Consider the following 22,977-nt stretch of genomic DNA (forward strand, 5'->3'; position numbering starts at 1 on the left):
TCTGTGACTTTTTAAATCCCAGGTACAATTTATTGGTAACCATAAACATAATGCGTTTCAGGGCTTCGGAGTGCCTTCTTCCAATGAATGTCATAGACAAAAAAGAAGTGTCAGGTTTGTGTAAGAGTTGAAAGCCTCTACACTTGGAATTTTGATAGTGTCAGATAAATCGCACCATAGCCATTGCCATTTTATTAACACTGATATACAGTATCTCACATAAGAGAGTACACCCCTCACACTTTTGTAAACATGTTATTATATCTTTTCATATGACAGCACTGAAGAAATTACCCTCTGCTACAATGTAAAGTGTTGGGTGAACAGACTGTATAACACTGTTTAATTGAGCTGTCCCCTCGAAATGAATGCATATTAGTGTAATTAATGTCTAAACCTTGACAACAAAAGTGAATACACCCCTAAGTGGAAATGTCCAAATTGGGCCCAATAAGCAATTTTGCCTTCCCAGTGTCATCTAACTCGTTAGTAATAGAGATGAGCGAATTTACAGTAAACTTCTCGGCTCGGCAGTTGATGGCTTATCCTGCATGAATGAGTTCAGCTTTCAGGTGCTCCCGTGGGCTGGAAAAGATGGATACAGTCCTAGGAGACTCTTTCCTAGGACTGTATCCACCTTTTCCAGCCCACCGGAGCACCTGAAAGCTGAACTAATTTATGCAGGATAAGTCATCAACTGCCGAGCCGAGAAGTTCGTGACAAATCGAATTTACTGTAAATTCGCTCATCTCTAGTTAATAACTCAAGGTCTCAGGTATGAATGGGAAGGGGTCTTAAATTTGGTGTTATTGCTCTCACATTCTCTAATATTGGTCACTGAAAGTTCAACATGGCAAAGAATTCTCTAAGGACAAAAAGACAAAGTTGGCCTAGGCTATAGTAAGATTGCCAAGATTGGTAAGCGAATGCCCCTTAAAGGTAAAAATGTCCTGCTTACCAGATCTAGTTGTGCTGCGGGCACAACACCGTAGTGTGCATGTAGAATCACAATGGCGTAGGAGGTCAGCTGGCCGCGGCTTCCTTCACAAGTGGCTCAAGGTCACTTCAGCAGTGGATAAGTGGCAGGCGGATCAGGTCCGAAAAAACAAGTTTCGAGCCCGAGTAGGGCTCTTCATCAGGCATAGCTGTTTTAAAAACAGACACTATATATGATCCTCCTCTGACCCCTATAACACTTTCACTTTTCTGTATATGGGGCTGTATGAGGGCTCATTTTTTGCGCTGTGATCTGTAGCTTTTATTGTTACCATTTTTGTTTTGATGGGACTGTTTGATTGCTTTTTAATATATATTTTTACAGTTATATGAAGTGGCCAAAAATGAGCAATCCAGGAATTTGGTACTTTACGCCATTGACAATGCAGTTTCATTTATGTTATATTTTATTAGTTTAGAAATGTATGCATGCAGCGATACCACATATGTTTATGTTTAGTTTTGCTTAAATTGTTTTATTTTAGAAAATGGGAAGGGGGTGATTTAAACTTATTAGGAAAGGGGCTTATCCACATTTGTTTTTGTTCTTTATGTTTACATTTCATTTACAACTTTTTAGTAGTTTTTTAGACTATTACATGCAGTCTTTTGATTGCGAACTCTGAACAATGCTGTGCCATAAAACAGCATTGATATCGGTGCTCCATTAGTACAGTGTGGAAGCACCAATCACACAGATGGAAGCCAGGTAAAAGACCATTGGCTGTACTCCCAGGTGATCAGGACTACTATGTGGACATTATGGAATAACTCCCTAAGCCAAGCAGCAAGCATTTTTAGCACTTTTCGATGCTGCAAGGGTTGACAATGTCTGGCATTAGTTATGGGTCCCGGCTGTTGCAGATGGCATTCTCTATATTGCCAAAAAAGTGGCAAAAAAGGGGGAACAAAAACCTATTCAGATAAATGAGAAAGCCACAGAACTGTCTGCAGCTAATCGGCCATTTGTGAATATATTCTGAAAAAAAATATCAAGAAATTACATACCATTTTGTAAATTCCTCTTTGCACCCCAAAAGGTCATCTGATGTCTACATGGACGTAGTAGCAGAAGGATGGTGTGTAACAGCTTGAGCATTGTAAGGCATGGGAATATTTTTCTTTTATGGTACATATTTTTAATACAGCTTTAGCCAAGTACAACAGAAAAACAGAAGGTTTTATTCACACATACCAGGACAGTCTTAGAAGTAAATCATACTTTTAGAATCATTTGATAAATAGGACAATACAACACTGTTTTGACTGCTTGATGTGATAAGCTGAATAGTTGGTTGACAGTCTGCATGAGTAGAAGGTAAGGTTGATATCAATGCTGCTTTATTCTTATCTTCCTACACTAAATATCTGTATATTATCATTGTGTATATTTGAAAATGATGAAACTTATTTATATCTTTCAAATTCATTGTTGTCACCAGAAACATACTCTTTAGAATTGTATCCATTTTACATGATTTTCTCAACTAAAGTTTGAATATCTTTAACTATTTAACAAAGATCCGTGGTCTGTATAAAAGAAAATGAGCTTTTTTTATACCATTTTTGTGGCCTTGGTTGCCCTAATTTTAACACTGTATTTATTTTGTTTCTACATTTCCCTCTATTCCTGAGATAATGGTATTGTCACGTCTGGGCAGGGAAGAAGTGCACAATATTCTCACCCACTCCCCTGTCCCTGCCTACTTACGTACCTGCCCTAGATGACAGGTCCGTAACCACGGTGACAGTCCCTTCCTAAATAAGTGAGGCACAGTCAAAAAGTCAAAACAATAAACTACAAAACTGACAAAAGGTCGGGAAAGGCTGGAGGTACACGACTAACAGAAAACAAACCTAAACACGCACACACAAAAATACGTAGTCAGAGGGCCGAGTCTAAACTTGGAGAGCACAAAGTACAGTAACAGAGTATCAAAGGGAAGTCAAAAGCCAAGCCAAAATTCACAAAACCAGAATAAACAGAATGAGCACAGAGATAGCTAGGTAAGTTACTAAGAACTATCAGAGGCAGAAAATGACAGAAAAGGGCCTTATATATGCCTGAACTGCAACCAGGAGGACACTAATTGCCTCAGCAAGCTTAACCACACCCAGAAGCACAGAGGCGTCATCCCAGCAACCAAAACAAGTAACAGGGCTGGAAATCATTAACCCTATGGGTTCTGGCAGAACCAGTAGTCACAGTACCCCCCCTTTTATGAGGGGTCACCGTACCCTTACAAATCTTGGAGGGTCGAGAGACAGATGGACCATTGATATCCTCTATTGTGTCCTCATCCTCAATATCACACCATTCATTGGTGTCATCTAGCTCAATATTATCCTCATCACAATCCTCAGACACAACATGAACAATTTTAGCTGGATTCTTAGAACTCCCTGAAGGTACATTAGTTGATACAACAGGCATATCAATTCCCCCCAGAGACAAATTGGCAGGTTTATATTTTTGGGAATCAGAAAATACCTGTGCGCCTAAGTGGCCGCCACGATGACCACTTGGATGTGGATGCTTGGCACAGGTACTAATGAAATGAGTATCATTTCCACAATAGAAACACAGGCCATTGAGATACCAGAACCTTTTACGCTTTTCTGGAGTATATATGGAGCCAAGCTGCATGGGTTCCTCCTCAGACACGAATTGATAATTGGAAACAGAAGAGAAGACAGGCAAAAATAGAGAGACAGAAGAGGAACAACATTCTCGCCTGCGTTCACGCAAATGTCTATCCAAACATAATGCTAAAGTCATAGCTTGGTCTAAGGTGTCAGGAGAGGGGTAGGTCACCAGCATGTCCTTTAGGATGTCAGATAACCCCAGCATGAAATGGCAAATCAAAGCTGGGGTGTTCCATTTGGAAGCCACATACCACTTAATAAAATACAAAAAATAATCCCTGCAATGCCGAAATTGTGGGATTTTATTGTCAACAGCTGGAAAACAAACTCTGTTTCCAAATCTCACATCTGCACACAATTTGTATACAAGGTACAGGTATGAGATTTGGAAACAGGTCTCTGTGGTTATGCTGGCTGCTACAACTCCCAGCAGTCCACCACTGCCTGCTGTCTTTTTTGCTGGCTTGTACAGATTCCACTAGTTCACTACTGCATGCTGTTTTGTACACTGGCTAGAACTACTTTCACTAGTCCATCACTGCCTGCTATCCATTAACCTGGTAACTACAACTCCGACCAGTCCACCACCTTCTGCTGTATGCTGCCTACTACTCCTCCCATCAGTCTGCCACTGTCTGCTTCCTACTACAAATCCTACCAGTCAAGGACTGCCTACTTTCCTGTCCGCTGGCAACTACAACTCTTATCAGTCCACCTCTGTCTGCTGGCTATTACAATTCCCACCAGTCCACCACTGCCTGCTATCCTGTCCGCTGCCTAAACTTCCTCCAGTCTGACACTGTTTGCTGTTCTGTTCACTGCCTACTAAAGCTCACATCAGTCCACCACAGCCCACTGTTCACTGGCTACTACAACTCCCACCAGTCCACCACCCTTGCTGCTACTGCTACTACCAGCCAGGCCTACACCTACATAACCCCAAAAAGGATAATTTTTTTAGGCTTTTCAAACAAAAGCCGTTTCTTTTTCACTATATTGGGACACCAATCCTGTTGCAACTCCCAAAAGGGATGATTTTAGAACGCTTGTAAAAAGCTATTGGCATCTTCCAATACCACCTTGTGCCTTTCAACATTGACAGACATCTGCTAACAACCAGGGATACTGTTACGCCGAGCGCTCCGGGTCCCCGCTCCTCCCCGGAGCGCTCGCTACACTTCCCTCACTGCAGCGCCCCGGTCGGTTCCACGGACCCGGGGCGCTGCGTTACCACCTCCGGCCGGGATGCGATTCGCGATGCGGGTAGCGCCCGCTCGCGATGCGCACCCCGGCTCCCGTACCTTACTCGCTCCCCGTCAGTTCTGTCCCGGCGCGCGCGGCCCCGCTCCCTAGGGCGCGCGCGCGCCGGGTCTTTGCGATTTAAAGGGCCACTGCACCGCTGATTGGTGCAGTGGTTCCAATTAGTGTTTACACCTGTGCACTTCCCTATATCACCTCACTTCCCCTTCACTCCCTCGCCGGATCTTGTTGCCCTAGTGCCAGTGAAAGCGTTCCTTGTGTGTTCCTTGCCTGTGATTCCAGACCTTCTGCCGTTGCCCCTGACTACGATCCTTGCTGCCTGCCCCGACCTTCTGCTACGTCCGACCTTGCTTCTGTCTACTCCCTTGTACCGCGCCTATCTTCAGCAGCCAGAGAGGTTGAGCCGTTGCTAGGGGATACGACCTGGTCACTACCGCCGCAGCAAGACCATCCCGCTTTGCGGCGGGCTCTGGTGAAAACCAGTAGTGACTTAGAACCGATCCTCTAGCACGGTCCACGCCAATCCCTCTCTGGCACAGAGGATCCACTACCTGCCAGCCGGCATCGTGACAGTAGATCCGGCCATGGATCCCGCTGAAGTTCCTCTGCCAGTTGTCGCTGACCTCACCACGGTGGTCGCCCAGCAGTCACAACAGATTGCGCAACAAGGCCAACAGCTGTCTCAACTGACTGTTATGCTACAACAGTTACTACCACAGCTCCAGCAATCATCTCCTCCGCCAGCTCCTGTACCTCCTCCGCAGCGAGTGGCCGCTTCTGGAATACGACTATCCTTGCCGGATAAATTTGATGGGGACTCTAAGTTTTGCCGTGGCTTTCTTTCCCAATGTTCATTACACTTGGAGATGATGTCGGACCAGTTCCCCACTGAAAGGTCTAAGGTGGCTTTCGTAGTCAGCCTGCTGTCTGGAAAAGCCCTGGCTTGGGCCACACCGCTCTGGGACCGCAATGACCCCGTCACTGCCTCTGTACACTCCTTCTTCTCGGAAATTCGAAGTGTCTTTGAGGAACCTGCCCGAGCCTCTTCTGCTGAGACTGCCCTGTTGAACCTGGTCCAGGGTAATTCTTCCGTTGGCGAGTATGCCGTACAGTTCCGTACCCTTGCTTCAGAATTATCCTGGAATAATGAGGCACTCTGCGCGACCTTTAAAAAAGGCCTATCCAGCAACATTAAAGATGTTCTGGCCGCACGAGAAATCCCTGCTAACCTACATGAACTCATCCATCTTGCCACTCGCATTGACATGCGTTTTTCCGAACGGCGTCAGGAGCTCCGCCAGGATATGGACTCTGTTCGCACGAGGCGTTTCTTCTCCCCGGCTCCTCTCTCCTCTGGTCCCCTGCAATCTGTTCCTGTGCCTCCCGCCGTGGAGGCTATGCAGGTCGACCGGTCTCGCCTGACACCCCAAGAGAGGACACGACGCCGCATGGAGAATCTCTGCCTGTACTGTGCTAGTACCGAACACTTCCTGAAGGATTGTCCTATCCGTCCTCCCCGCCTGGAAAGACGTCCGCTGACTCCGCACAAAGGTGAGACAGTCCTTGATGTCTACTCTGCTTCTCCACGTCTTACTGTGCCTGTGCGGATGTCTGCCTCTGCCTTCTCCTTCTCTGCTGTGGCCTTCTTGGACTCTGGATCTGCAGGAAATTTCATCTTAGCCTCTCTCGTCAATAGGTTCAACATCCCGGTGACCAGTCTCGCCAGACCCCTCTACATCAATTGTGTAAACAATGAAAGATTGGACTGTACTATACGTTTCCGCACGGAGCCCCTTCTAATGTGCATCGGATCTCATCACGAGAGGATTGAACTGTTGGTCCTCCCCAATTGCACTTCTGAAATCCTTCTTGGACTTCCCTGGCTTCAACTCCATTCCCCAATCCTGGATTGGTCCACTGGGGAGATCAAGAGTTGGGGGCCCTCTTGTTCCAAGGACTGCTTAAAACCGGTTCCCAGTAAACCTTGCCGTGTCCCTGTGCTTCCTCATGTAACCGGTCTCCCTAAGGCCTATATGGACTTTGCGGACGTTTTTTGCAAAAAACAAGCTGAGACTCTACCTCCTCACAGGCCTTATGATTGTCCCATTGACCTCCTCCCGGGTACTACTCCACCCCGGGGCAGAATCTATCCTCTGTCCGTCCCAGAGACTCTTGCCATGTCTGAATACGTCCAAGAAAATTTAAAAAAGGGCTTTATCCGTAAATCCTCCTCTCCTGCCGGAGCCGGATTTTTCTTTGTGTCCAAAAAAGATGGCTCTCTACGTCCTTGCATTGACTACCGCGGTCTTAATAAAATCACGGTTAAGAACCGCTACCCCCTACCCCTCATCTCTGAACTCTTTGATCGTCTCCAAGGTGCCCATATTTTTACCAAACTGGACTTAAGAGGTGCTTATAATCTCATCCGCATCAGAGAGGGGGATGAATGGAAAACGGCATTTAACACCAGAGATGGACACTTTGAGTATCTGGTCATGCCCTTTGGTCTATGCAACGCCCCTGCCGTCTTCCAAGACTTTGTTAATGAAATTTTTCGTGATCTACTATACTCCTGTGTTGTTGTATATCTGGACGATATCCTGATTTTTTCTGCCAATCTTGAAGAACACCGCCAGCATGTCCGTATGGTTCTTCAGAGACTTCGTGATAATCAACTCTATGCCAAAATAGAGAAATGTCTGTTTGAATGCCAATCTCTTCCTTTTCTAGGATACTTGGTCTCTGGCCAGGGACTACAAATGGACCCAGATAAACTCTCTGCCGTCTTAGATTGGCCACGCCCCTCCGGACTCCGTGCCATCCAACGTTTTTTGGGGTTCGCCAATTATTACAGGCAATTTATTCCACATTTTTCTACCATTGTGGCTCCTATTGTGGCTTTAACAAAAAAAAATGCCGATCCCAAGTCTTGGCCTCCTCAAGCGGAAGACGCCTTTAAACGACTCAAGTCTGCCTTTTCTTCGGCTCCCGTGCTCTCCAGACCTGACCCATCTAAACCCTTCCTATTGGAGGTTGATGCCTCCTCAGTGGGAGCTGGAGCTGTCCTTCTACAAAAAAACTCTTCCGGGCATGCTGTTACTTGTGGTTTTTTTTCCAGGACCTTCTCTCCGGCGGAGAGGAACTACTCCATCGGGGATCGAGAGCTTCTAGCCATTAAATTAGCACTTGAGGAATGGAGGCATCTGCTGGAGGGATCAAGATTTCCAGTTATTATTTACACCGATCACAAGAACCTCTCCTACCTCCAGTCTGCCCAACGGCTGAATCCTCGTCAGGCCAGGTGGTCTCTGTTCTTTGCCCGATTTAATTTTGAAATTCACTTTCGGCCTGCTGATAAAAACATTAGGGCCGATGCTCTCTCTCGTTCCTCAGATGCCTCTGAAATTGAACTCTCTCCTCAACACATCATTCCTCCTGACTGCCTGATTTCCACTTCTCCAGCCTCCATCAGGCAAACTCCTCCAGGAAAGACCTTTGTTTCTCCACGCCAACGCCTTGGGATCCTCAAATGGGGTCACTCCTCCCATCTCGCAGGTCATGCGGGCATCAAGAAATCTGTGCAACTCATCTCTCGCTTCTATTGGTGGCCGACTCTAGAGACTGATGTGGTGGACTTTGTGCGAGCCTGCACTATCTGTGCCCGGGATAAGACTCCTCGCCAGAAGCCCGCTGGTTTTCTTCATCCTCTACCTGTCCCCGAACAACCTTGGTCTCTGATTGGTATGGATTTTATTACTGACTTACCCCCATCCCATGGCAACACTGTTATTTGGGTGGTCGTTGATCGATTCTCCAAAATGGCACATTTCATCCCTCTTCCTGGTCTTCCTTCAGCGCCTCAGTTGGCTAAACAATTTTTTGTACACATTTTTCGTCTTCACGGGTTGCCTACACAGATCGTCTCGGATAGAGGCGTCCAATTTGTGTCTAAATTCTGGAGGGCTCTCTGTAAACAACTCAAGATTAAATTAAATTTTTCTTCTGCATACCATCCTCAATCCAATGGACAAGTAGAGAGAATTAACCAGATCTTGGGTGACTATTTACGACATTTTGTTTCCTCCCGCCAGGATGACTGGGCAGATCTTCTACCTTGGGCCGAATTCTCGTATAATTTCAGAATCTCTGAATCTTCCTCCAAATCTCCGTTTTTCGTGGTGTACGGCCGTCACCCTCTTCCCCCCCTCCCTACCCCCTTGCCCTCTGGTCTGCCCGCTGTGGATGAAATTTCTCGTGATCTTTCCACCATATGGAAAGAGACCCAAAATTCTCTCTTACAGGCTTCTTCTCGCATGAAGAGATTCGCAGATAAGAAAAGAAGAGCTCCTCCCATTTTTTCCCCTGGAGACAAGGTATGGCTCTCCGCTAAATATGTCCGTTTCCGTGTCCCGAGCTATAAGTTGGGACCACGCTATCTTGGTCCTTTTAAAGTTTTGTGTCAAATTAATCCTGTCTCTTACAAACTTCTTCTTCCTCCTTCTCTTCGTATCCCTAATGCCTTTCACGTCTCTCTTCTTAAACCTCTCATCCTCAACCGTTTTTCTCCTAAATCTGTTCCTCCCACTCCTGTTTCCGGCTCCTCGGACATCTTCTCTGTTAAAGAGATTTTGGCCTCTAAAAAGGTCAGGGGAAGAACTTTTTTTTTAGTGCATTGGGAGGGTTGTGGTCCAGAAGAGAGGTCCTGGGAACCTGAGGACAATATCCTGGACAAAAGTCTGATCCTCAGGTTCTCAGGCCCCAAGAAGAGGGGGAGACCCAAGGGGGGGGGTACTGTTACGCCGAGCGCTCCGGGTCCCCGCTCCTCCCCGGAGCGCTCGCTACACTTCCCTCACTGCAGCGCCCCGGTCGGTTCCACGGACCCGGGGCGCTGCGTTACCACCTCCGGCCGGGATGCGATTCGCGATGCGGGTAGCGCCCGCTCGCGATGCGCACCCCGGCTCCCGTACCTTACTCGCTCCCCGTCAGTTCTGTCCCGGCGCGCGCGGCCCCGCTCCCTAGGGCGCGCGCGCGCCGGGTCTTTGCGATTTAAAGGGCCACTGCACCGCTGATTGGTGCAGTGGTTCCAATTAGTGTTTACACCTGTGCACTTCCCTATATCACCTCACTTCCCCTTCACTCCCTCGCCGGATCTTGTTGCCCTAGTGCCAGTGAAAGCGTTCCTTGTGTGTTCCTTGCCTGTGATTCCAGACCTTCTGCCGTTGCCCCTGACTACGATCCTTGCTGCCTGCCCCGACCTTCTGCTACGTCCGACCTTGCTTCTGTCTACTCCCTTGTACCGCGCCTATCTTCAGCAGCCAGAGAGGTTGAGCCGTTGCTAGGGGATACGACCTGGTCACTACCGCCGCAGCAAGACCATCCCGCTTTGCGGCGGGCTCTGGTGAAAACCAGTAGTGACTTAGAACCGATCCTCTAGCACGGTCCACGCCAATCCCTCTCTGGCACAGAGGATCCACTACCTGCCAGCCGGCATCGTGACAGATACTTTATGCAACTTTATTGTAGTGTTAAAAAGCATACAAAAACTGTGCAGGGTATTTTTAGTCAAGCTGTTAGTAACCATGGGTTACCACATGTCGCTGTAACTTAGACTTAAAACCACTTCAAAACTACTTAAATAGATTACTAGGTGACCCTAGAAGTGTTAGACAGGACTTTAAAACTCTTAGGCAGTGTTTTATATGTATTTTGAGGCTTATTTCATTGACGGTTTGTAGAGAACTTGTTTGCCAGGAACCGAACATATACCGAAATTTTCAAAAAAGTTTGCTCATCTCTACCTACAATATAATGTTTGGATTTTTCATATACAGTACTCTACTGTCATGCACTGCAGTGTTGAGCTCCTGATACTCATGTTTTTATTGATGCAGATTCTAAGGCATCCCATAAATTTAAACTTTTAGAAATGGTGCCAAAGATTGTCAATAGGCAATTATTTAGGATGTGTCAGGCCAGAGGATAAACCATGTAGTCAGGAGATACCTTTAATTCAGAATCAGGAAAGAACAAGAAATACCAGGAGGACCATTCAAAAGACAAGGCAGAAGTACTGAAAGACATGTTCACATGGAAGAATTTTCACGATTCCGCAAAAAGATTTGCTGAATGGAATTGCGTCGGAATTTGCCACAGAATTTCTGTGTTCTCAAAATAAGTCTTTACATTTTACGGAATGCGGAGTGCGGAATTTCTGCCACAGAAATCCCGCTGTGTGAATGTGACAGTGAAATCCCATTGAAATCAATGGGCAGTAAATTTCGGGGAATTTCGGTGGAATGATTCTGCAGAATTCTGCATGGAAATTCTGCCATGTGAACATAGGCTAAGGAACAAAGCTAAGGTCAACAGAGCAGTGGTAACATTCAAATGGCGTCAAATTCAGAAGTGAATATTGTCTTTTTTTCTGCCTGTTCCAGCCTGTGGGCAATTTTTGGTTAACTTTCCTAAAAAAAATTTCAAGAGTAACATGATGGAGGCGCTGAAAACCTCACTTGGAAAAAATTAGCTATTGGGTACCAAGGCACCAATTACCTGTCTCTGTGTGTACCCTACTCTTATCTATTACTTATCTATTACATTATATTGTATTAACATTTATATATTCTACAAAATACTAAAAGATATAAATGGCATACACATATTTTTTTAAACGTTTATGTAATTCTTAAGCAGGCTGTCTCCTATCTGACTATAAAAAAAAAGATTTATTTTTTTGCTGAATGATGGCAGAGGTTTTGCGTACGGTTACATCTTCATGTATTTCCAGACTACAGTTGCTATTTTTGTCCTCTGAGATTTCTTTATCAGTTCCTAATGCAAGATCAAAAGTGTTTTAAATGAGACCACTGTAATTCATACTGGAGCTATAAAAGAAATGGATATGCTTATTATTAGTATGTGATGTGTAATGCTACCATGAAGGGTTGGTGTATTGTTTTTTATTTGAACATATTACTGTCCATTTCTAAATTCTTGTGCAGGAGTCATATGTAAATACCATCATACCTAACTGTGTGCTAAAAACACACCCACACAATATAGAAAATATGATGTTTAGCCTTGGATGGCCTGACAATGTCAACCAGACACATTAAATGGGCACTGTCATAATTTTTTTTAATTATATGTTGTAGTACTGATGTACTACAACATATTTCTAATATACTTTAATTATTTTTTTTAACCCCTTAAGGACCGGGGTTTTTTCTGTTTTTGCATTTTCGTTTTTTGCTCCTTGCCTTTAAAAAATCATAACTCTTTCAATTTTGCACCTAAAAATCCATATGATTGCTTATTTTTTGCGCCACCAATTCTACTTTGTAATGACGTCAGTCATTTTGCCCAAAAATCTACGGTGAAATGGGAAAAAAAATCATTGTGCAACAAAATTGAAAAAAAAAAACGCTGTTTTGTAACTTTTGGGGGCTTCCGTTTCTACGTAATAAAATTTTCGGTAAAAATGACACCTTATCTTTATTCTGTAGGTCCATATGATTAAAATGATACCCTACTTATATAGGTTTGATTTTGTCGTACTTATGGAAAAAATCATAACTACATGCAGGAAAATTAATATGTTTAAAATTGTCATTTTCTGACCCCTATAACTTTTTTATTTTTCCGTTTATGGGGCAGTATGTGGGCTCATTTTTTACGCCGTGATCTGAAGTTTTTAACGGTACCATTTTTGCATTGATAGGACTTATTGATCGCTTTTCATTCATTTTTAAATTATATAAAAAGTGACCAAAAATGCACTATTTTGGACTTTGGAATTTTTTTTGCGCGCACGCCATTGACCGAGCGGTTTAATTAATTATATATTTTTATAATTCGGACATTTCCGCACGCGGTGATACCATATATGTTTATTTTTATTTACATTGTGTTTTTTTTTTTTGAATGGGAAAAGAATGGGAAAAGGGGGGTGATTCAAACTTTTAATAGGGGAGGGGTTAAATGATATTCATTCACTTTTTTTTCCACTTTTTTTTTGCAGTGTTATAGCTCCCATAGGGACCTATAACACTGCACACACTGATCTTTATCATTGATCACTGGTTTCCTATCGATGATTCTGCCGCATGACTGCTCATGCCTGGATCTCAGGCACTGAGCAGTCATTCGGCGATTGGACAGCGAGGAGGCAGGTAGGGGACCTCCCGCTATCCTGTAGGCTGATCGGGATGCTGCGATTTCGTCGCGGCTATCCCAAACAGCCCACTGAGTTAACCGGCATGGTTTCACTTTCGCTTTTAGCCGAGCGGCTCAGCTCTGAGCGCGCGGCTAAAGGGTTAATAGCGCACGGCGCCGCAATCGGCGCTGCGCGCTATTAGCGGCGGGTCCCGGCTTCACTATGACGCCGGGCCTGCTGTGATATGATGCGGGGTTACCGTGTAACCCCGCGTTATATCACGGGAGCAGGACCAAGGACGTACCTGTATGTCCTTGGTCCTTAAGGGGTTAATTAAAACACTTTATTTTAATGTCGAAAAACGTCCACTAGGGGTCTCCCTCCTAGTGGCCGGCTGCAGCCTGGCATGATGTCACGCCTGAATTCAGACCGATGCCGGCCAGGCAATCGGTCCGAATTCATTCAGGCTGTGCTCGCTCCCTTCCTGTCAAACAGACAGGCGGGAGAGAGCGCTGAGAGCGCATAGGCTCCCAGGCCTCACATGCCGGCCGGCCCCACCTCCCACTGCTGCCTCAGGACGGACTGGACATCGGTATTTGTTTCGGGTGGGGGTGGATGAAATGTATTGCTTTGAGGGGAGGGGGAGGGGGGGTAGCGTCACGGCCATGTAATGTATTTCGGGTGGGGGGTTGCGGGGGTAGCGCCGCAGCCATGTAATGTATTTTGGGTGGGGGTGGGGGTAGCGCCGTGGCCAATCACAAAGTTATTGTTTTCACCTGTACAGTATGCCTCCAGTTGTTTCCCCACTACAACTCCCCACATGCCCTGACAGCCAATAGATGTCAGGGCAAGCTGGGAGTTGTAGTGGTGAAACAGCTGAAGACACACTGTATAGGTGAACTAAGGGCGGAGGTGTCGGCTCCAGCAGGCATCAGTGACGTTATGCCTGCTGGGGAAGTCTGCCTGGTAGTGAGCATACTACCAGGCATACAAAAAGCCATCTCCACCATTGTAAAAAAAAAAAAAATAATTTAAGGCAGGGAGGGAGTTAGGGATAGATGGGTAATATGCAGGGACAGAAGAAAAAAAAGGATGGTGGGAGCTACCCTTTAAAAAAAAAGAAGGAAGGGAGGCTAAAAGGAAAAACTGCACTGCAGAGGACAATAACATCTGAATGTACAGAACAACTCAGAGGGAAGAAGTACCATGTGTCGTGGTGCCATTGTGGAGGCACACTATTATTACAGGAACAGTGTGGATCAAACGGTATAGTCAATGTAAAATTCAGCTGCCTTCCAGGGCAAAGAATACAACAGGTAGGTGATGTTCAAACCTTGTTTGGACCACAGCTTCCTATTTTTGTCTCATACCTTAGCTACGGATGTAATTTACATGGATGTGATTTTGTTGTAAAACTATTAAGTCATAAAATTTGTCAAATTTAAATTGTGTACACCTTGTTGCTTTATGTGTGCTTGAACTAGGACTAACGCATAAATCCTGCAGTGTGAGGAACTTGGCAATGAGACATAGACATGGCGCCTAGTCGAGTACTTCTCCTGGCTCTTTGTAATCCGTGGGGGTCTGAACACCTGAAAACTTTGACATGTCTTTAGGATATGCAAAAATGTTTTTTTTTAAGTGTTAGGGACACTATTAATATATGTAAAATGGTTGTTTCAGTGATTTGACATTATTTAATGCGGCCAAAGATTCTAGTCCTGCTCTTTGGTGCCAAGTAAATGTACTGAGCACTGGACACTTTTTTTTCTCCATGTACTTGACCCTTTCTTTCTTATGTATCTTTGTTTTTATAAGTTATGTATAAATAAATCTGACTGGGAAAACACAGCACCTCATTTATGTTCAAAGGAGCGGAGAGTGGGTTGCCAACCCTGATATGCAAATAGAGTCAACTTATGCACTTTTTAAAAACTTTTTTAACACTTCAGTATACATTTTTTATTATTGTATAATTCCAGCTTATCAGATTTATGATAAACGCTTTAAGCAGATAGTCTGATGAGGGACAAGTAGACTGAAAATGTTTACCATAAATCTGATCTGCTTACAAAACGTAAGAATTTATACTGAAGTGTGGAAAAAAAATGTATTCACTAGTTCATTCTATTTCCGTGGGAGAATAAAACAGAACACCAGGTTATATTATTAGGTATGAAATGTAGACCTTTCTTCTTCTCCATTGTGCAACTGTTGTTTCTGTTGTCAACCTGCATGCTAACCAAATACACATGACTTTTTAAAGACATCACAAAGTTTGTGATGATTGTATTGAACACATCAATGTGATTGACACATATTGCATAACAAAAATAAAACTAGACAGCTATGAAGGATGAAGCTCAAATATTATACTTAACTGAAAGAACACTGTAGCCAAATGCCATGTGCAAAAACAATATTTGATAGCATTGTGTCTATCAGTCCAGACAGTATTGCAGTGTTTACTAGCAGTAAGCAATATTTTTAAGCTAGGCATAACACCGTTTCATGTGATTCGTGTAGGTTATGAGGATTTTTACAGTATATTAGCAACGGACTGTTGAGTTTCCATGGCAACGGCAAGACTAGTCCTTCTTATCTATTGATTTAGGTTTCCTCCAGATAGTAAACAATTTCGAAAGAATAATAGCAGCTAATATAAAACTAATAAAAAAGTTCAAAAAAATTGATTGAAATGTGAATAAAGCCTTTCTAGTTATCCTCCAAGTTTTCACCACAGATGAAAATTTCTTATTAAACTTTTGATTAGACAGCAAATCAAAAGAAATAACAAGAGGGCAACACACTGTAAAACAGTAAAACCTTTATAAAGAGGTACCTCGACATCAGGTAAAAAACAAATATGCTACCTACTTCACTCCCACAGGACTTCTGCCAGTTTCCCTCCCAGAGCTGTTGCAGAACATCTTATTTCACAGCAGATTATTGCATCAGTGAGGTTGCAGCACCTGCTTTCTCATTCCCTGTCTGCTACTCTGGCTGAAACATTGCTCAGCACAAGGCAACATGCTTAAACCACACCTCATTCTCCATAAATGTCCCAGTAAAGATATATCTGTATATGTGTATGTTAGAGACAGGGGGTGTTGTAGGGTGAAGGGACTGGTCATAGGTAATGATGACATCACTCATGGGGAGGGTCATTCACTCATTGACAAGATCCAGCCACACCACATGAGACAGCAGATACTGGTGTGTTGTCTTAGAAGAGAGGGAGGAACCAGGGGGCTGAAGACAATACATCTCCTTTGGGGGTAAATCATGCAAATCATTCTGAAACCAGTACAATTTGCTATAACACTATATTAGTAAGTTATACGTCTTGGGGTGAGTCTCATTTAAATACAGTTTTCTGATACTGGAATACCCCTTTATAATAGAGAGCACAGATCAAATATCATGGAAACACAGAAGGGCTAATCCAGTATATTTATTTTGTCCAGACCTTCTTAAATGGCGTCAGCACAGGAGGAACGATCAAATGACCTAGTGCAAATTATCCTATAATTTGAGCCCCAGATACTGTATTGTGCAAAAGTTTTTAGGTAGGAGAGGAAAATGCTGCCAAGTAAGATACCTATTAGGGAGGTGCCTGATTGATTAGCTCCAAATTTTTCAGCAGGACAAGGACCCCAAATATACAGCAATGTTGAAAAGAACTAGGAATGCCCCGATAGCAGTATTAGTATTTGTATCAGGACCTATACTGGACATTTGCATGAGTACTTGTACTGGTGCAAATTTACCCGATACTTACTTTGTAACCTGCCTCTGGGACCCCTGATATCACGGAGGTGCAATAGGCAGCCTGCACTCTCCACGCGGATCATCTTCTAGAGGACGAAGGGCGTACATTTCTAGAGGACGAAGGGCGTACATTTCTAGAGGACGAAGGGCGTACATTTACCGCCTGCGTCCGCTCCCAAGCTCCTGCAAAGTTGATTGCGGCATCTAAAAGTCCTGATATTTACTGCCAATTAGCTCAGAGATGCTTATCGGGATCACCGCGGTGAAATTTTGGTGTCTCGATCAGCTGAGAGGATGGCCTAAGGTCCCTTGCTGTGCTTCATGCCATCCGATCGTGGCACCTATACTGCAGCAAGCCATGGCAGGAAGTAGTAAAGGAGCACCAATAACACTCATCAATGCTGTGCTACAGCATAGCATTGATAAGTGTGTGCAATCTACAGATTGCATGTAATAATCCCCAATGGGGACTAAAAAATTTGAAAAAAATCATATTAAATGAATGTGAAATGTGATTCAACCCCTTCCCTAATAAAAGTCTGAATCACCCCCTTTTCCAAATAAAGTAAACAAAAATAAACATATTGCTGCGTACATTAATGTCCAAACTATAAAAAATTATCTTTAATTAAACTGCAAGGTCAATGGGTTAAACATCAAAAAGTATCAAAGTCCAGAATTGTGAATTTTTGGTTACCTCATATACCATAAAAAAAAATTATAATAAAAAGTGATTAAAAGTCCCATGAAAACAAAAATAGCACTGATAAAAACTACAGCTCACAGTGCAAAAAAGTTAGCCCTCATATATTCCCGTATACGCAAAACTAAAAAAGTTATAGGGGTCAGAAGAGGTCAGGAGCGGCGCCTGACGTCTGCCCTGGTGCAAGCGGAGTGACATCACCAAAGCAGAGGACGAAGGATGCAGGAGGTGAGTATACTGTGACTGCCTGTCACCCAGTTGTCAGGAAACCGAAAGCTGGGTGACAGGCAGTACACAGTGCCCTGTGTGGAGTCAAAAAGTTGAAATAAATTAAACAAAATAAAAGAGTTTTGCTTTTGATTTTTTATGTATATAAAAAAACTTCCATTAATAAAAACTGAAAACAACCCCCCCCCCCCAAAAAAAAAATAAAAAATAAAAAAAACTTCCACATGATATTTAAAACAAAAAGTATTGTAAATTGGTATTGGGAAGAAAAAAAATGTGCCAGGACATTCCTAATTAGAACTATCTTCAGCGTAAAGAAGTCCTGAAAGCGATGATATGACCCCCACACAGCCTATTCCATAGCAGAATCAGGGGGCAATTGTTATATTTAATATGGGGCCGCATGAATTCTATTCATGTCCCCAAGTTCAGTGCATGGTAGGAGGAGAAGAATTCTTGATCTCTTTTGGGTTCTGAGCAGGACTCCAGTCAGTCATAAGATGTTTGGAGATGGTCAGACCTCGCCTTGCTAGGGGCAGGCAGGTCTCCCGAGAGCAACATTCCGTTTGGTGCCTGCCGTTTTATGTTTGCACATTTGGGGCACAATCCATTGAAAGAACAGTTTTCTTACGTGCGTGTTTGAGGCGGATAACCACTTGGATTTGTTTTCCCTTAATAGCTGCCTCATGGGCTGCCTATACAATTGAATGAGTCAAATTTACATTTTTAGTGGAATTAAACAGTTTGATAATTTACATAGTGGATAAATTACAACAACCCACCAACCTGTTTAACATTTGGAAGAATATTTTTGAAATGTAGATGAGTCACTTTTGGGAATCTCATGCATTTAACAAATCTCATTTGCAGTTAAGTTTTGTCTGCTTGCTACATATTTTATCAGTTTTAAGCAACATTGCTGTTTAGAAACAGCGTTTTTCTACAGAGATAGAAGCAGCTGAACTGTGCAAGATGCTGTGGCATCTGGGCGTCCTGCTGTGAGAGCCAACATGAGAGAAAGTCAGCAAAAAGCTTCTGATTATGGAACAGCAAACGCAGCCCTTCACTCCCACACAGGTTACAGCTTTCATACCAGGCTTACAGAGACACGAGGTCCAAATACAACATTCTAACAAGAATCCTCTTTTAAATGTGGCAGCAAAATCTTCCATCCAACATAACTAAATATCTCATTATCTCGAAAGACCTTTGCGCAGAAGTAGATAACATTGACTGACTTAGGAAAATATGCAAGTCAAAGACGTAAGAAAGACCAAAATATTTTTTACCTCCTAGAAGTTAAAAAAAAATCTAGATAATGAGACAATTTATAAATATGAGATGGTAATTAGAAACTAAGTGTGAATATTTATAAAGCATAATCCAGATTTCAATGCAGTTACAGACACATTCAGTGAAGAGGTAAAACTATAGACCATTTAACATGTAGTTTTCTCTTTAAGACCCACCTAGCAGGATGAGCTGAAGGCTATTTGAATCAGATTTTTTTTAAATATTTTTAATAACTTTGGGGATTCTTTTCTTGTATATGTCTATAGATATGACTTACCGTATATACTCGAGTATAAGCCTACCCGAGTATAAGCCGAGACCCCTAATTTCAACCCAAAATCCCAGGAAAAGTTATTGACTCGAGTATAAGCCTAGGGTGGGAAATACCTCATCCCCCCCTGTCATCATCCAGACCCGTCATTAACATCCTCATCATCCCCTTGTCATCATCCCACACATCCCCCCTTCATCATCCCCTTGTCATCATCCCACACATCCCCTTATCATCCCACACATCCCCCCTTCATCATCCCCTTGTCATCATCCCACACATCCCCTTATCCCACACATCCCCCCTTCATCATCCCCTTGTCATCATCCCACACATCCCCTTATCCCACACATCCCCCCTTCATCATCCCCTTGTCATCATCCCACACATCCCCCCTTCATCATCCCCTTGTCATCATCCCACACATCCCCTTATCATCCCACACATCCCCCCTTCATCATCCCCTTGTAATCATCCCACACCCCCCCCTTCATCATCCCCACCCCCCTTCATCATCCCCACACCCCCCCCCCCCCTTCATCATCCTCTTCTCATCATTCGCCCTCAGTGGTCTTCAACCTGCGGACCTCCAGAGGTTTCAAAACTACAACTCCCAGCAAGCCCGGGCAGCCATCGGCTGTCCGGGCTTGCTGGGAGTTGTAGTTTTGAAACCTCCGGAGGTCCGCAGGTTGAAGACCACTGCGGCCTTCAACCTGCGGACCTCCAGAGGTTTCAAAACTACAACTCCCAGCAAGCCCGGGCAGCCATCGGCTGTCCGGGCTTGCTGGGAGTTGTAGTTTTGAAACCTCCGGAGGTCCGCAGGTTGAAGACCACTGCGGCCTTCAACATGCGGACCTCCAGAGGTTTCAAAACTACAACTCCCAGCAAGCCCGGGCAGCCATCGGCTGTCCGGGCTTGCTGGGAGTTGTAGTTTTGAAACCTCCGGAGGTCCGCAGGTTGAAGACCACTGCGGCCTTCAACATCATCCAGCCCCCTCTCACCCCCTTTAGTTCTGAGTACTCACCTCCGCTCGGCGCTGGTCCGGTCCTGCAGGGCTGTCCGGTAAGGAGGTGGTCCGGTGAGGAGGTGGTCCGGGCTGCTATCTTCACCGGGGGCGCCTCTTCTCCGCGCTTCCGGCCCGGAATAGAGCCGTTGCCTTGACAACGACGTATCTGCGTCGTTGTCAAGGCAACGTGACTATTCTGAGGCCGGGCCCGAAGCGCTTAGAAGAGGCCTCCCCGGTGAAGATAGCAGCCCGCACCACCTCCTCACCGGACCACCTCCTCACCGGACAGCCCTGCAGGACCGGACCAGCGCCGAGCGGAGGTGAGTACTCAGAACTAAAGGGGGTGAGAGGGGGCTGGATGATGTTGAAGGCCGCAGTGGTCTTCAACCTGCGGACCTCCGGAGGTTTCAAAACTACAACTCCCAGCAAGCCCGGACAGCCGATGGCTGCCCGGGCTTGCTGGGAGTTGTAGTTTTGAAACCTCTGGAGGTCCGCAGGTTGAAGACCACTGCGGGTGGGGGAGTTCACTCGAGTATAAGCCGAGGGGGGTGTTTTCAGCACGAAAAATCGTGCTGAAAAACTCGGCCTATACTCGAGTATATACGGTATCTATATAAAAATCTTAAAATATTCCAATTCTCACACTAAACTACTCATTCAAATATACATAATAGGTTTGAAAAAAATAGCAGTCCATTGTAATGTTGAAGATGCTTTTTTTTTTTTTTTATTATAAAATATTTGTTTTACTTACACAGAGAAAAGACATGGTAGCATTGTTTCAGTCACTTAAAGGGGTACTCTGGTGGAAAACATTTTTTTTTTTGTTTAATCAACTGGCTTCAGAAAGGTAAGCAGATTTGTAAATTACATCTATTTAAAAATCTTAATCCTTCCAATACTTTTCAGCTGCTGTATGCTCCACAGGAAGTTATTTTCTGAGCACAGTGCTCTCTGCTGACACCTCTGTTCATGTCAGGAACTTTCCAGAGAAGTAGAGGTTTGCTATGGGGATTTTCTCCTGCTCTGGACAGTTCCTGACATGGACAGAGGTGTCAGCAGAGAGCACTGTGATCAGACAGAAAAGAAATGCAAAAAGAAAATAACTTCCTCTGGAGCATACAGCAGCTGATAAGTACTGAAAGGATTGAGATTTTTTTTAAATAGAAGTAATTTACAAATCTGTATAACTTTCTGGCACCAGTTTATTTAAAAAACAAAAAAAAAACATTTCCACCAGAGTACCCCTTTAACCTCTTAAAGGGGTACTCCGCCCCTGGCATCTTATCCCCTATCCAGGGCCACATATGGGGTATCGGGAAAAATTGCCTAACAAATTTTGGGGGGCTTTTTCTCCTTTAATCCCTTATGAAAAGGTGAAGTTGGGGTCTACACCAGCATGTTAGTGTAAAAAAATAAATTTTTTACACTAACATGCTGGTGTTGCCCCATACTTTTCATTTTGACAAGAGGTAAAAGGGAAAAAAGCCCCCCAAAATTAGTAATACAATTTCTCCTGACTACGGAGATACCCCATATGTGGGCGCAAAGTGCTCTGGGGGCGCACAACAAGGCCCAGAAGGGAGAGTGCGCCATGTACATTTGAGGTGATTTGCACAGGGGTGGCTGATTGTTACAGCGGTTTTGACAAACGCAATAAAAACAAAACCCCACATGTGACCCCATTTCGGAAACTACACCCGTCACGGAATGTAATGAGGGGTGCAGTGAGAATTTACCCCCCCCCCCACTGGTGTCTGACAGATCTATGGAAAAGTGGGCTGTGCAAATAAAAAATTTTGTACAGCCCACTGTTCCAAAGATCTGACAGACACCAGTGGGGGGTAAATGCTCACTGTACCCCTTGTTACGTTCCTCAAGGGGTCTAGTTTCCAAAATGGTATGCCATCTGGGGGTTATTTTGCTGTTCTGGCACCATAGGGGCTTCCTAAATGCGACATGCCCCCCGAGCAAAATTTGCTCTCAAAAAGCCAAATATGACTCCTTCTCTTTTGAGCATTGTAGTTCGCCCGTAGTGCACTTCAGGTGAACTTATGGGGTACCTCCATACTCAGAAGAGATGGGGTTACAACTTTTGGGGGGTATTTTCTGCTATTAACCCTTGCAAAAATGTGAAATTTGGGGGGAAACACACATTTTAGTGAAACTTTTTTTTTTTACGTATGCAAAAGTCGTGAAACCCCTGTGGGGGTATTAAGGCTCACTTTATTTCTTGTTACATTCCCCAAGGGGTCTAGTTTCCAAAATGGTATGCCATGTGTTTTTTTTTGCTGTCCTGGCACCATAGGGGCTTCCTAAATGCGACATGCCGCTGAGCAAAATTTGCTCTCAAAAAGCCAAATATGACTCCTTCTCTTCTGAGCATTGTAGTTCGCCCGTAGTGCACTTCAGGTCAACTTATGGGGTACCTCTATACTCAGAAGAGATGGGGTTACAAATTTTGGGGGGTATTTTCTACTATTAACCCTTGCAAAAATGTAAAATTTGGGGGGAAACACACATTTTAGTGACATTTATTTTAAATTTTTTTACATATGCAAAAGACGTGAAACACCTGTGGGGTATTAAGGCTCACTTTATTCCTTGTTACGTTCCTCAAGGGGTCTAGTTTCCAAAATGGTATGCCA

The 22,977-nt window shown here is 44.2% G+C and overlaps 1 protein-coding gene across 4 annotated transcripts in view; it reads right to left on the reverse strand.

The window, feature by feature from the left end:
* Positions 1 to 22,977, reverse strand: part of HTR4 (5-hydroxytryptamine receptor 4) — a 511,510-nt gene that overhangs the window by 108,461 nt on the left and 380,072 nt on the right. Inside the window, exon 7 of one of the 4 annotated variants that reach the window (XM_056574739.1) lies at positions 11,701 to 11,786. The exons of the other annotated variants lie outside the window; for them this stretch is intronic. Within the exon in view, the coding sequence (XP_056430714.1) occupies positions 11,756 to 11,786 (31 nt within the window). The 3' untranslated portion in view covers positions 11,701 to 11,755. Of the gene's footprint in view, positions 1 to 11,700; positions 11,787 to 22,977 lie in introns of those variants that run through there. 4 annotated transcript variants of the gene reach the window in all.

The sequence above is a fragment of the Hyla sarda genome, chromosome 4 (assembly GCF_029499605.1).
Source record: "Hyla sarda isolate aHylSar1 chromosome 4, aHylSar1.hap1, whole genome shotgun sequence".
NCBI classification, from domain to species: Eukaryota; Metazoa; Chordata; class Amphibia; order Anura; family Hylidae; genus Hyla; species Hyla sarda.